Source organism: Streptopelia decaocto (genome assembly GCF_964273445.1).
Source record: "Streptopelia decaocto genome assembly, chromosome: 1".
Classification (NCBI taxonomy): domain Eukaryota; kingdom Metazoa; phylum Chordata; class Aves; order Columbiformes; family Columbidae; genus Streptopelia; species Streptopelia decaocto.
The window spans coordinates 112,636,909-112,652,197 of record NC_138663.1 but is presented as its reverse complement, the minus strand read 5'-3'; the positions used below and the strand labels follow the sequence as shown (position 1 = coordinate 112,652,197).

The 15,289-nt window shown below is 33.8% G+C and overlaps 1 protein-coding gene across 1 annotated transcript in view; it reads left to right on the top strand.

The window, feature by feature from the left end:
• The window catches only part of CFAP47 (cilia and flagella associated protein 47), a gene marked incomplete at both ends in the record, with an annotated part of 300,742 nt that overhangs the window by 191,217 nt on the left and 94,236 nt on the right, over positions 1 to 15,289 (top strand). Inside the window, one exon of the mRNA XM_082076298.1 lies at positions 4,101 to 4,198. Within this exon, the coding sequence (XP_081932424.1) occupies positions 4,101 to 4,198 (98 nt within the window). The remainder of the gene's footprint in view (positions 1 to 4,100; positions 4,199 to 15,289) is intronic.

Here is a 15,289-nt window from a genome sequence, read left to right as displayed (position 1 = left end):
TTGGCTGCAAAAATAAAACAAAAGGTGCTTCTTCAGCAAAGGTTTTCCAGGTTCCTTGAATGTGTTAAGAAAAGCATTTTGATTAAAATATTTGACACTTTTTAGGGAAATGCCCATTGAAAGTGTTATGCAAATAATATTATGGTCTAAAGTATCTAAATATATGTAATATCATTTAAAAATGCATACAAGATTTTCCTTCTCAAACATGACAACTGTTTTCCAGAAAGATAATCTGTGGCCTCTGTTGTTTAATTAGGGTCTCCAGAAAAAAATACTTGATTGTACAAAATTGAGGAAAAGTTAGAGAAAAATGAATCTAAACATTAATAAAAAGTGCAAAAAGAAATTCAGAATTCTCAAAAAAATCTAAACAGAAAGCAACTTTACTGGAAGTTTTGCTTTTGAGACACGTCAGGAAAAATCTGTGATCAGAGACAACAAAGAAGGCTGTAAGGCTATATGGAAAAATATCTTGGTAGTAGTACAGATGTATTAATTGCTGAAAGGCATAATGTTGTATTGATAAGTAAAAAAGCAGTTCCACAACACTTGTGGCTGCACATTAGGGAGAAAGTGAAAGTACTCACAGCATGCTGGAGATCCAGTTCCAGTTGATCAGTTTGTAAGAGACAGAGTATGATACTCTGTAGTATCTGTCCTAGGGAGAAAAAATGGTTAAGGACTCTTCATACCAAAAGTAAGCCTTTTCACTTCTTTCCTTCTCTCTCCATGGAGAGAACTAGTAATTTCTTCCTGTTGTTTGGTTTCTGTATTTTAATCCCTTCTTCTAAATTTCCCCCTTCTGTATCTTAATTTCCTCAGAAACCTTTGGAAAGGGATTTTAGAAATAGATCTTTGGAAAACCAAGGTACTATGTGAGCCGAATCTTCCTTATTCACACAGCTGCTGACTCTGCCAGAGAATTAAAATAGATTTGTGTGTAGTGACTTTCTCTCCTGTATTGTGATTCTTAATAATTTTCTTTGGATTACAGAAACAAACTCACATCTGTAATTTCTCATTTTATCTGTCTAAAAATTGTAAGCACATTCTCTGCCTTTTCATTTCTTTCTATCTAAAGTTGACTTAAGCAACAGGTTACATGCTAGTTTGCACCACCGGACTTTTGTATATGAATTACTTTTGAATTGTTGGGCAGAGACTCTCTTGCCCAGATGATTTGCTACATTCTTCTGTATCAGTCTGCTCCAAAACCTATCCTCCTGAAACCTTAATTTGTGAGAGTCCCTCTGACCATTCCCCTCAAAACAAGCTCTAGGGTAGGTGTAGGAAGCCCCTGAACGTCAATGTAGCAAATAATTAATTTAGATTTTCTGCTGCAGCCTTATTTACCTGGGCATTCCTTTTTCCATGATAATAATCTACCAGAGTTTGGCAGGCTACCACCTTCAGATGTGTTTGAAAAGTTTTTGCTACTGCCTTTTTAAGTCTTTAGCAAGTTGTCACTCAAGGCTCTGTGGTGTTTTTGTGTTTGGTTTGTTAGGTTTGTTTTGTTTGGTTGTTTTTTTTTTTTTTTGGTGTGTGCGTGGGGGTTTGTGGTTTTGTTTGTTTGTTTTTTAAATTTTCTGTCTAAATAACAGTTCATGCTCTTTTCTATTTCCCTTAATTGTACAGCACATTCATTCATGAATGTGCTACTTTAATAAATCCCTTTGTTTTGCCGTTTAATCACATATCCTGTGTAAATGGAACTTTATTGTTGACATTTTCTTTTGTTGTTTCCTGACTGAATTTTATAGACTTCTGTTATACCTTTTTCTACAGTTTAACTGCATTCCTGAGGGATGTGATGTCCCAAACTATGATCAGCCTTTGTTTTTCTTTTGGTTTTTAATGAAAACTTTTATATCAGGTCTCAGGAGATGTGTTCTGTTTTGGTATAAGGAGATCCTCCCTTGCAGAAGTAATTTCTCTTCTGTATACATTTTTAAAAACTTTTAAAAATTGATTAAACTCAGGGTGATGTGCATACCAGAATCATTTAATGGACATTCAGAAGATGTCTTTACCTCACTGATATTAGTTTTTATGTATCTTAAGATACCGATGCCGTTCCACAGACTGGAAGACTGTAATATTCTGCTGGTATTAAAAACCAGTAAAGTGTATGCACATCAAATTAGCCTGAACAAAAGAATGGATAATTTAATGCAGGATGTATTCTGTGAAGATTTCAAGAACGTAATATAATTAAGGCTAGTCAGACACAGTTTAGAAGTAAAGTAATAGATGCAGAATGAGGAAATGTAACAAGGGAGTCATTGACTCTGAGAAAAGCTGGGATCGAATCAGAAAAGAGAAACAGTGGGAGTTCCCAGGACTAGTGTTGTGGTAAACCAGGATTGCTAATGTAGCACTCTAGTGTATAATTCAGGAAAGTGTGAGTAGGAAGACTGAGGTTATTTTTATCTCATACAGTATATTGATAAACAGAAAAACTGCAAGCAGTTCATGTGTATGCATTTTTAAAAGGTGCTGAACAACTGTCTATACTTGCAAAAAAATCACGACATGAAATATTTGTGGTGTGGAGATCAGACCTTATGATGAGAGACTTTAAGCTCATCTCTTTCACCTATCTGAACAAGACTGAAGAAATAAATTTGTTAACATTCAAGACTATGTTTTAAATACAGGAAAATGCTAGATAATTATTGCTAGATCTCTTCAACTATCAGAGAAAGTCATTACAAGATCTTTTGGCTGGCCATTGAAGCAAATCTAATGGAAGCCAGGAATTACAGTCATATTTAAATGTCTTGCAATGCCAGTAATGAGCCACCAGAACAAAATGCTAGTGAATATCTTCAAGATTTAAAGTCTATCTGGAAAAAAATGCTTTAGCAAAACACAGATAGTTTGACTAAAGTCACACAACCACAATTCTGTGTAACTGAAAGGAATTTAAGTTCTGTGATATACCAAAGGTCATTTTAGATGAACTAATTTTGATTTAACTTTTCTTAATATAATATAAAATTATAAAAATACTGTCAGTCTGATATGGACTGCCTCCATTTGGAAGATCTACTTGCTCATGCTTCCCATGGTTATTGATAGTAAACACTTCTGGCCTGTTTCTGGCCTTAATTGTGACATTCATTCAAATTCCAATTATTTAAGAGTTTCATAATCCTCAGCATCAACAGAATTTGAAATATATTATTATAATTTTACAAGCATGCACATGTGTGTGATAAATAGTCTTCTGTGGCTTCACAAATGATCTCCAAAATTTAAAGAGAGTATCTGATGCATTTCAGCTTTTGTACATATCATTAGAATTTATTGTCTCTCCTTTTTGGACTAAATAATGCAAAATACTGAAGGGAATAAAATCTTCTGGGTTGCTTGCCCATTTATCATGTAATTAAATGTTGGTTTAGAAGAGTTTATCAAATGATTTCTGGCCAAACTTTTACTAATTAGCGATAACAGAGCTTGGAATAAGATAGATAGATAGTGAATGTGATCTAATAGGATGATACTGATGCATGAATGTTTTGATGCATGTATTTGCCATCTTTGAGCATTCTCAGTCTCTTTAATACCAACTTGTTTATTATCACAATAACTCAGGAGATCTTGTCTGAAAACCTGATGAAAAATGCATTGCAGTGTAATTCAGTGTGTGTTCAAATATGTATTTGAGGATGGATTCTATGTAACTGAAAATTCTGATCTGTTTAATGCATAACTTGTGTTTTTGAATCTATGGTGAACAAGTTTTTAATTAAAAAAATCAGAATATTTTTAGCAGTGTCTTTATTTAATAAAACCAGTTAAGAATCAATGATATTTAAAATTCTGAAACAATGTGATAGTCTGGGAAACTAATTTGCTAAAGACCTATTTCCATTCGTGTATATATTGATTTTGTTACTATTTTGAATACAGACAAGAAAGGATTAGATAATGCAGTTCTTTGTCAGCAATTAAATTGGTCCATCATTTGCTTTGTCTCAGTATGAGCAATGACAGACTGTTCTCCTAAAAGTCAAATTGCTCATTGATTTGTATGCTCTAGGATTGATGACAAGATGATTTGTAAGACATTTTGTTCTTTTTTAACATAGGAGAAAATTCTTCAAATTGCAAAGTTTGGTTCTCCTTAATGATTAACAGCATACCTGCAGCACCAGAAAGAGAGATAGATGTGAAATGCAGAGCTCTGGTAAGATTACTCTAAATGTTTAATTTTGTTCTACTGCATTAGAATAAAAACCTAATTTTTATTGTTGTTCTGGCTGTTATCAGAGAAGATGAATCCATTTTATTAAGTGACCACAATCGCTTTCTGAAAAATAAGACTCAATAGTTACTCAGGCCTAAAATGAATGCTTGAAAAAAAGTGTCTTTATCTTATTTGAATAATTACATTTTTATTCTGCTGACATCTGATTCTAATTTTGTATCTCAGATAAGGTCGAATTCTCTAAGAACTTCAAGCAGTTTCTGTAGAGTGCACAACAGAATAAGTCTCTTTTAGTATCCTGCTTCCTTACACATGCCAAAGTATTATTGTTATTTAGATTTCATTAATCATTGGGATGTATTTAATAATATTTGTATTATTAGATAAATACATACTTTCACTCTCAAAAATATAATTAAATCATGTTAATCATTTTAGAAGAAAGTTTACATCACATTAAATAAGTTGTGTATCTTAGCATAAAGGTCTGTGAAGATAAAATAACTGTTTAGTATATTTGCTTAATTTATATTGTTTTTATTCTCCAAAGATTTGTAACTGTATTTATCTTTGAATTATACCTTGCAAGGTTTTTATTTTCAGAGCTAATATTTTTCTTATCTTCTCTAAATGGATATTTGCTTTATTGTCTAGAAGACCTTTCTGCATGAATTGTAAGCATCTAAGAAATACTGGATGCTGGTAACAGGTTCTATGAATAGAAGTGGTATGCTATTTTGCTGCAGGAACATTTTTGCAAATAAAAATATGTGATGCAAGTACTAGGGGACTACTTCTTCCAGTAACAGATGCTAGGAAGGCAGAAGAGTCTCCTCAGTTGATTTTACATGTCAGCGTGTGTTGATGTGCTGGAAAAATTCCAAACCAGTAAGCATTTCTCAAAACATTTACAATGTCATTGTTTGTATATCACTTCTGGTTTGTCGTTATTTCCTTGAGGTGTAGTATATGGCTGATATATATATTATCTGAAACAGATAATGATGTTTTCAAAATCTTGGAGTTGAGTGAGCATACTTGTAGGGAGGTGTCTGGTGCTTGTAAGAAAGACAAAAACTAGACTAAAAGAGTTCAAGACTTGAGTCCTTGAAAAGAATACTGTAGGTTTTTGTCTTACAGGCTCATGCATGGTCTTGTATCATTTTCTGATCTGAAAGTATTGTTAAAACAGTAAAAGGAAAAGCTAGATTTAAACTATGTTGTCGACTCCTATTTTATAATAAATTCTGAAGGTGCATGTTAACTGTGCCTATATTTTTAATTTAATTCAGTATAAAAACTTGCAAAAAACACCAATAGCAAAATCCAACATACTTCAACAATGTATGGGGTGCTGAGATTCATGACCTGAAAGGGTATAGGTCCTTTCTAGGAAGACGAAGAAGGTAAAGAAGTAGCTATACTTCTTCAGATCACTATGTAAAATCTCAAAACAAACATCTTTATTGATTACTTTTGACTAATGCTATTACAGAATTACTGTTACTGAATTGACTGGTTACAAGCCAGGCAGTTCTTTTGGGAGAGCTTTTTGTCTCAAAAGTCTGGGATTATCCTAGCTAATGTCTCACTATAGATTGTCAGTGTAACACTAGTAAAAGAACTAATACGGTACTTAACTGCTAATAAATGGTCAAATACAATCAGAAAGCTAATAATGTTGGTGGTACTGCTATTAGAATATTGTTCACAGATCTGTTTCTCAAAGGTTAAGAATTGTATTGAAATACTGGAAGAAAACTGAAGGAAATCCACTAAAAGTATGAGGGACTGGGAAATCAGGCCTTGTCATATGAATGCTAAGTATCTCTCAAATATCTACTAAAAAGGAGCCTAGAAGAAAGATGGGGACAGAAATTCTAGCAGGACCTGTTGCGACAGGACAAGGGATGATGGAGGAGAGGTTCAAGCTAGACACGAGAAAGAAATTTTTTACAATGAGGGTCGTGAGACACTTGCATAGGTTGCCCAGAGATGTGGTAGATGCCCCATCCCTGAAGACATTCCAGGCCAGGCTGGATGTGGCTCTGATCAAACTGATCTAGGTGAAGATGTCCCTACTCATGGCAGGGGGGTTGGACTAGGTGAGCTTTGAAGGTCCCTTCCAACCCAAACTATTCTACGATTCTGTGATTTTATGATTCTCTGATTCTTTCTCTCAACCTGAAATTCAAAGTGGAGGTTGAATAGTTAAATGAATCAAACCCAGGTTTATGCTTAAAAATCTTTTAGCTTGTCAGGACTGAAAACATTTAAGCTTGTACTTTGCTAATAAAACGGATTATGATTAGGCTATTTAATGGAAATAAAAATATTTTATAAGTGTAGCATATTGAAAAAGACATTATTTTTAAGCTCTAATCTAATTTCAATTAATTTAATCACTGTATATCAGTAAAAGAAATATCCTTTTTTGAATAGAATGCTTGAAAGAGGTTCTCTGACTGGATGAAAATTTCATTTTTGGTAGGCAGAAATTTGCCACCTCTTCAAGGGAAGCACACTTCTGCTTTCTTCCCTCCAATAACAGCCCCCAAATTAGGGAAAATATGTATATGGAGAACTATGGTATTTTTCTGTCTTTCTCAAATGTATATATATATATATAAAGCTATATATAAAGTTTTATATATATAAAAACATGAGTATATTTATTAATTTATATTAAAATATACAAAGGCAATTAACTGTGCTAAGGATGCATTTTCTGGATCAAGCAGAATGTCTGCTAAATGCATATAGAAACAGAGTAATAGAATGTTAATTCCAATAAATAAAAGATGATGATTTCTTAAAATTCATATTTTCATCTCTTATCAATGCCTGCTGGCAGCAGAATCACGGCAAATTAGGATAAGAAGTTAACTTTTAGACTGTTTCATCCAGCTGTAAATAGTAACTTCAGCTTTCATCTTGTCCCAGATGTAGGTCTATTAAAATGAGAAGTTTAGTCTAATTGGATGTTGAGGTTCAAGTCCTGTTATAGACCCTACTCTTTGGTAGAGAGTATAGGTTTTTGGGAAATGGATGAATAGACATTTCAGTAAAGACCTCAGAATTTGACACATAAACTGAAGGAAGTGGCTTTTTAATTTTAAAAGATAATATTTTTTTCCTAGTTTTTATAAGAGATAAACCCCAAAATTCCTCTAATTTGAAACACATCTGCCTCTAAATTGAGTTAGGGTGAATTTTTGTTGTCCATGGGGCCACTAGAATGCCCTCCACAGATTATGTGGCATGATACAATGCCTCAAAGATCAATACAGTGCTTGAAAAATAAAAATATATTAATCTCTTTTTCTTCTTACATGTGCATTCATTTTTTTATTTTTACAAAGAAAATGAGAGTAAAAAAGAAGTTGCCTCAAATTTGGCCTTTAACAGTGCTAATAATCTTTTATATTGTTACATTCAGACTTTTTGCAATACTGAACTACTTCCATTTCTCAGCTTTTTTCCCAGATTATCAGTTCTCAAGATATCTCCTGTTTCAATAAATATATGGTACCATTATTTCGCATATAATAGAGTCAAATATTAATTGTAAGTTTGGTCATGTTAATTCCACATTCCTGTATTTCCAAAAAAGGACTGGATCATAGTCTGTTTCTTTAGTTTTTAGCTGATCTTCTTTATTATTATATATATATTATTATATATATATATTATTATTATATATTTATTTATTCCTTGTTCCCTCCCCCACACCCCTTTTATTTTTTCTCCCAACCTTGAGCAAATGGTACTCGATTTCTGATTACATTTAAAATCTATTTAAATGAATGGGGATATCATGAAGCAGAGTAGTCAAGTATAAACCACACTTTTACTTTCTGGTGAAGCAGATACATCACTTGGTTGAAAAACAGCTGAAAAGTAGTGTTCGAAGTTCAGACCTTTGTGTAATTTCTGAATAACACTGAATAGTCACAGCCTCAGTATTTGTCTCTTAAGCCATAAAAGGGTAAGTTTTCTGTTGTCCTTTAAATTTTTTGCTGGAGTCTCTGAAACTCTGAGCTCACCAAACTCTCCAGGCACAGCCTATGAAGAGTTCAATAGAGCAGTTCAGGCATTACCCATGGTGTGAGACCTGGACTTGTATCCAGGGCTAGTTGGAAATGTCAAGTGAAAAAGCAAGAGTATGTACGTATAGTATGGTACTTTCATAGCTTTTAAAGGTTTTCTGTTCAGGCTTTTTGCTGAGCTGCCAGGTCTATCATTAAACTTCTGTATATGTTTAGCATGAATATCTTCTTTTGACTTTGAATTTGAAGAGTTTACTGACCATTGTGTAGGAACCATTATCTTTATTTTTAGCAGTGTTCTTTATTTAAATGTGATGCCCCTTAGTTCTTAAATTACAGGAGTCAGTAGACATTTAAACCCTATTCAGTTTCCCTAAACTACTCATGATTTTTCAGGCTTCTCTATATCCATTCTGAATTATCTGTCTTCCAAGATGATGTGTATGATGGGGTAATCACCTTCATTTATGTTTTCCTCTTTCCTTTATGATTGTGGTATTTATCCAAAAGTATTTCTTTCAAAAAGGAAAAGATCGAACATGTATTGAAAGGAAGAAAATAATTTGGATTTTAGCAGTGCTTGCCCTCTAACTGCTTCACTTGATGCACTTTGAAGCATATCTATCAAATCCAAGCATTCCAATCTTAGATCTACCATTTAGCCTTTTTCGTTTTTATTAGTTGATATAATCAATGGAATTATGAGATAATTGAGCAATATATTAAAATTAGAAATGTAGCTACTTAAACATAAAAACATAAAAAAAAAAACCAAACCAACAGACTTCCATCAATGACTTTTAAAAATATTAGGTGAAGAGTGACAACAGTTGCTAAATCCCATTGTGCTTTTAAAGCGATTCATAGTACAGCAGCTCTTTATATCAAAAGTCAGTCTGTGACAAACTTCCTTGATGTCAATACTTGACCACACTAACCATTTAAAGGAAATCATAGAAGCGGTGTTAGGAAGACCTCATTATTTATTCTACTCTCAATAATCTAGCTGTCTAATTCATAACCTTCAATTGCTGTTAGTAAGTATTCAAGTGAATATTGAGCTGTGAAGCTCTGATTGTAAAACACCTAAATAAAAGAGGATTATTTTTTTTTTCCTTTTTGTAGAAGGAGAATTTAAGTTGTCAAGTAAGAGCATACTTTTTACCTCAAAGAAGGGACCATACGTCCAGTGTGAGGTTCCCTCAATTCCTCATCTTTTCCTGCCCAGTATGTGCATGCTAGGAAACTGCAAGAAGTAATACAAATATTTTGCAGCATGGGAATGAAGATTCTCATGGCCAAGACCTCAGTGTAGTGCCTCGTGCAAGGGCTGGTAGGGTGAAGTACAGTGTGAGAAAAGTGTTAATTTTTATAGGTGGATCCCCCTCCTATTCCTTACTTTATTCCAGCTAAGTTTTATTTTATGGAATAATGGTACTTTAATTTTCCTATATGTAGTCTCCATCTTTTGTGTCTTTGGATCACTTTGACTATGTCTTAGAAATAATTAGGAGTTCAACTTTGAATTCTTAAAACATGAATTAATTGTTATAAACATATATGCAACTGTACAGAATGATTCTTTGGGTTATTTGCATGAAACACAGATCTTTATACATTGTATATGATAGTGGTAATAGTTTCATATACAGAAAAGGCTTGGGTTTAGATCCTGAATCTTCAATAAATGAGAATTGTTCAATGGACTACTATGTAGTTTCAATGCAGCTTGCATTTTCTTTGAGTGGTTCATTTTTTGTATGTATCATACACTTGAGAACGACCACAGAATAACTAAAAAATCTTAAGAAAATAGTTCTCTAATCAAGAATATGCCTTATTGTTATATATGTTCTTATATTTTGATTAAGTAGATGGATTAATCAAGATTAATGATATTTTTCATCTAGTATGATAACCAGATAAGTATATTTTGCAGCCTTTATGAGATGAAAATAAGTTATTTTCCTGCTTTTATATTGAGTACTTGTGATAAATCTTGTTGTACCGTCAACAATGTACAGTTTGTGTCTTCTGAAAATAGTGGCCATTTTTATTTTTCCTGGAAACCTAATGTTTTGTCTACAACCATATACTGCATCTCAGGGAAAGAAGACAATACTCTCATCCAGTGAACACATCATCTAGATTGTAAGGAATTGCAATGAATTTTGTTGTAAACCATGTAGCTTGCTGATTTGGGTATTTTTTCTAATCCAGGTCCTGAACACTCTGAAATCCACTCATCAGAATACCAGAGATGGGAAGAACCTTGCGGAAATAGAGAGGGCTTAGTCCAACACAGGATTATTTTCTAATCCCTATGCGTATTACTAGAAATTAGGTGAATTGGTGAAACCTCAAAATGTTGTAAGGTTATATTCCAGCTGTGAAGGATTCCTGTCCACCTTGATTATTAAAGCTTGGCAACAGGGGAACCCTTATGAGTGCTTAGATGATAAGCCTGTTTTTCAGAGGAGGGATACTATCAAGTATTGTTAACACTGAAATAACCCAGCCATTCCTAATGCTACTTATAATGAACACCTCTGACCTTACCTTATGACTTTGTCAGTCACTGCCCAGCTTCAAACTGTATTTTTTGCCAGCTCTCATAATGAAAGCAATCAATCTAAATTCTAAGTACATGTGTCTTTTGTCCGTGTCCTTTGCCTTTCAGTCCAGTCTAAGAACCAGTTCCAACAGTTGGCACTGCTGGCCTATAGAGAACATTTCCCCACAGGCATTAAAAACTCCATCAGTTGTGCTACTTGTATAAACATTTCCATAGCACTGTGCTGGAAATAATTCCAGTAAGGAAATTTTGGATTTATGAGGCCTCATTACTTATTCTATCGCTTTGAAAAAACTCTCTGTTTTGTTTTGCATGATGTGAGGGAGATTGAGTAACCTGAAGTTATGAACCATGCCCTAAGACCATTTTTTTAAATATGCTTTCATAACAATTGGTAGCATAAAAAGTAACATTCTGTAAAAGAACCATGGCAACATGGATTGCAAAAGAAAAACAAATTTGGAAGGTGGTAGTTATTAATCACTGTAACAAAAAAACACTTTCAGCAAATAGTTCAGACCAGAACATCTTTGTAAAGCCCATTTAAAATAAAGAAATAAAAAGAAAGTTATGAAAAGGAGGGTAAATTATTATAATTATTAGAATGTGAGTGAAAGTTTTTAATAAATATATAGTAACTGCTAACCCCCTCCTCTCTTCTCTACAGACGCATTAATCAGTTCTGTGATATAAGAGCAGAGAGCTAGTGTAGATCACAAAATGACAGCCAAGTTGTCACTGCTATTGAACAAAAACGTAAGGTTAGATCTAAACCAAGTAATTAGAAGCGTGTTTCATCTATGCTAGATGAGTGGTCATATATATAAAAAATAACTTTTAAGTGGAGAAAGAGGGTAGCTTTGTATTATTAAACTACTATGTGATATAGTCTATAGCTGCTGTTTCTAGCCCTGTGGCTTATGAATCAAAACAAGACGGGTTTTCGCTCAACTGTTAAATACAGCAAGTCCAGATAAAAAGTTCTTTTTAAAAAATTTGCCCACTGATGATATCTCAAGTACAGCTTATATAGCTTAGTGAATAAGGTATTAAAGTAACATCACTGAAAGGAAAACAGTGTTTGAATTCAGCTCCCTGGATGTGCCTCTGTAATGATTGTCTTTGTAATAAGTGGAACTTATGCTAGATTTTTAGATCAAGACAAACCATGGTTGTATATACATTCTGTAGGTTTGTGTGTTTAGTTCTTTGGTTGTTTTAATAACAATGAGAGGAACCTGAAAAATAACAGCAAGAATTTCTCAGTCAAGTATAGGTAAATATAAATTCTCAAAATATGTTTGGAGGCTCTTACAAGTTATGATCTGTGTATTTTTTCTGCAGAAGTATAACCTTGAAATCTGTCCTACAATTTTTCTGTGTTGCCAAGAAATGTGGTGGTACTCACGCAGATTTTTCCCTTAGTGTTTAATGTGACTTAGTAAGTAATGAGAACTCACTGATTTCTTTGTGTAATATGAAGAAAAAAAGGAAGAAGGGCTTTTTGTTGTTAATTCCACTCCTATGAAGTTTGTCCATCTACATAACAGGAAGCTGTTTCTTTTACTTAAGACTTGTTTGGCAGGGGTACTACTGCTTGCACAAAATGTAGTAATATAGTGTTGCTGTGTTTCCATGATCAGAATACTATTTAAAAATGCTGGGGTGAAAATCAAACACTATTTTATAGTTGTGCATCTCCAGAACATGGGTCAAAGCAGCTAGCTGTTCATCTTTTATGCTTTATTTCTATGGATATTATGAACAGCTTCTGAAACAGCAAATGGTAAATGAATGGGGTTAGTACAATGAGCAACAAGTTTATCCGCATGTATATGCATTCGCAAACAACATCTGAATCAGCAGCTTCAAGTAAGTACATAAAACTAGTTGATTCCAGATTTGATTTGAAAACAGATGCTGTGTTGAAGTCTGTAAAATGTCATGAACTCAGGAAGTACTTGCTTTAAGTTATTCAGTTTTAGTTGACATTTTTACTTTAGGGTGAAATCCTACCTATTTTAGATGGTTTGGCCTATTGAAAAAGGAATCCAAATCTTTCCTCTTCTGCTTCAATCAGAGTAAGAAAGGACTATATAATTGTGACAATATGAAAATATCTCTGATACTTGCTTAATCATCATCCTCACTAGAAAAAAGGGACCAGTGTCTGTTGCTGTCTGAAGACTGTTCTTCAGCCTTTTAAAAGTGAATTTGCTGCTTGATTTCAATTTCTGATATAAAGTTATATGAAAATCATTGCAACTGAAATCTCAGAAGACTAAAGAGAAGCTCTTGGTGAGCATAGAGACATTAGTTTAGTCTCTAGAACTATTTGTATAAAAGTAACCTAAAGGTCATTCAATTGGTTCCGTGCAGCAGGTATTTCGATTGAACAAATTCCAGCTAAAGTTGTTTGAGAGAAAAGTGGAGTAAGAATTCACACTACTCATTTCACATGGAAAGAGACAGTGAACATGTACTCAGTAATTATTCATTCATATAATTCTCTTGAATTTAGAAAGGATATTTTACAAAGAATTCTAACAGTTTGAAGGAACCATCTGAGAAAGCAGGAAGCTTTCAAAAGACAAGTTATTTGTTCATGAATATTAATTATTTATTAATTGAATAACACTTCCAGTTATTATGACTTGTTTGTACATTTGCAAGCATTTTTAGTTCTAAATGCAGAGAAAACAACCATATTTTTTAATTTTACCAATTGATAATTTTTAAGTATCTTCAGCCATTGACAATATTGTAGCAATTCACAATGTAAAAGACCTATTTTTTGGTTATTGTATTTTACTTTGGTGTTTATTGTGGATTTCCCAATGGGGAATAGTAGTATAGAGGCTGAATTAAGCCTGATAAATTCAGATTCATTGTCTCAGATTGTTTAGGAAAATGGACTGTAACAGTTCCTTTGCCTTGCAAATATTCTAATGGATTTATTCAGGTTGCATGCAGAGGTCAAGAAGTAAGCCGATTCTTTAGTTTTTTTCAGTTATTGCTGTGAGCACACTTACGCTTTAGCAGTTGTCTGTTTCATGGAAAAGAGTCATAGTGTATGTTGCTGGTTCACTGAGTCAAGAAACTTTTTAATCCATCCATATACTGGAATGATAGTATGGGCTGTTTGGAGGGGAAGTATCTAATAGGTGAGCTCCAAGCAGGATCTGTACAGCAGGAGATAAGCCAGAGGGAAAGGTCTATTTTGAACAGTGAATTATTAGTTTCTGCTTTAATAAAACCAAATGCCTGGAAGGGATTGAGTTTGGTTTCCACACAAGTGCGGAGACAATAGTTTTCTCTATTTTCTGCCAAATATTCCTCTTTTTTTCTCTCTCATGTCCCCGAGAGCTACATGAGCACTCAAAAGTTGGTAATGTAACTCTGAAACATATGCTGCTCTCCCCCACTTCAAAGGAGTTTTTCTTGCTGAGATGAAACTTGTGCCACTGCTGTCGTTTGTCATGGCTCCCAGATCTGTGCCACCAATGCACTGCTGCTGCACTCTTCACTGGTGATTGTAAAAGATCACCGTCACAGTCTTCACACTTTGCAAGATGTTTACATGCAGATCTAAGAATAGTCAGGGCTTTTCCATTCTTGGTTCCAGCACTTTGCCACCTTCAAACCTCCTCGTTTTTGGCAGTCTCTTGAAAAATGAATGCAACAATCTGTTTTGTGTGATCCATGGACAGCAGATGGTGACTGTCGGATGAATATAACAATTGAGTAACACTTAATTGATATTTACCCAAGTTTTAAAATTAACATCTCAGGGGGATACCTTTTACTCTATAAAAGCTATGGCATGAAATAATGGCTCATGTCCAGATACCTGGATGTGCCCAAAAAAAGTATATTTCAGGTGATTGTAATAGCAAGATGATTTGCCAGGTACTCAGAACTGATCACAGAGAAATATGGAGAGATCAGTATTTACAGGGCTTTATATTCTTACTCATAAATCCACGGTTCTCTAATAAACACTTTCATCCACATCCTTCCAATACAGTCCCATACAGAAGGAGAGATGACTTTCTGGGTGACAGCAGAACTAGTCAGACTGCCCAGAGGGATCCAGAGAAAGATAAGAGTGAGCCTTGGTTCAGACTGCTCTGATTTTAGCTCTATCAGAGGTTCTAGTAACAGATATCAATAAAAAATAATTATTTTTAATAATAATAAAAATTGCTTGTATATAGTGAACTTGCATTACTTTTTTAGAGTAAATACCAAGGGAATGCTAATACACCTCTACTATGTCACATAATTAAGATGAAATTAATAATGCAGCATTTGTTGTTATGAGTAATCTGTAAGTAAACTTCGAAGACTTAAAAGTTAACTTTGCTTGGAGCAACAGCTAACAATGAGAATGTGTTCTTTTAAAGTTTTATCTGATCTTTTAAGTGCAGCAAAGCACAGAACTAG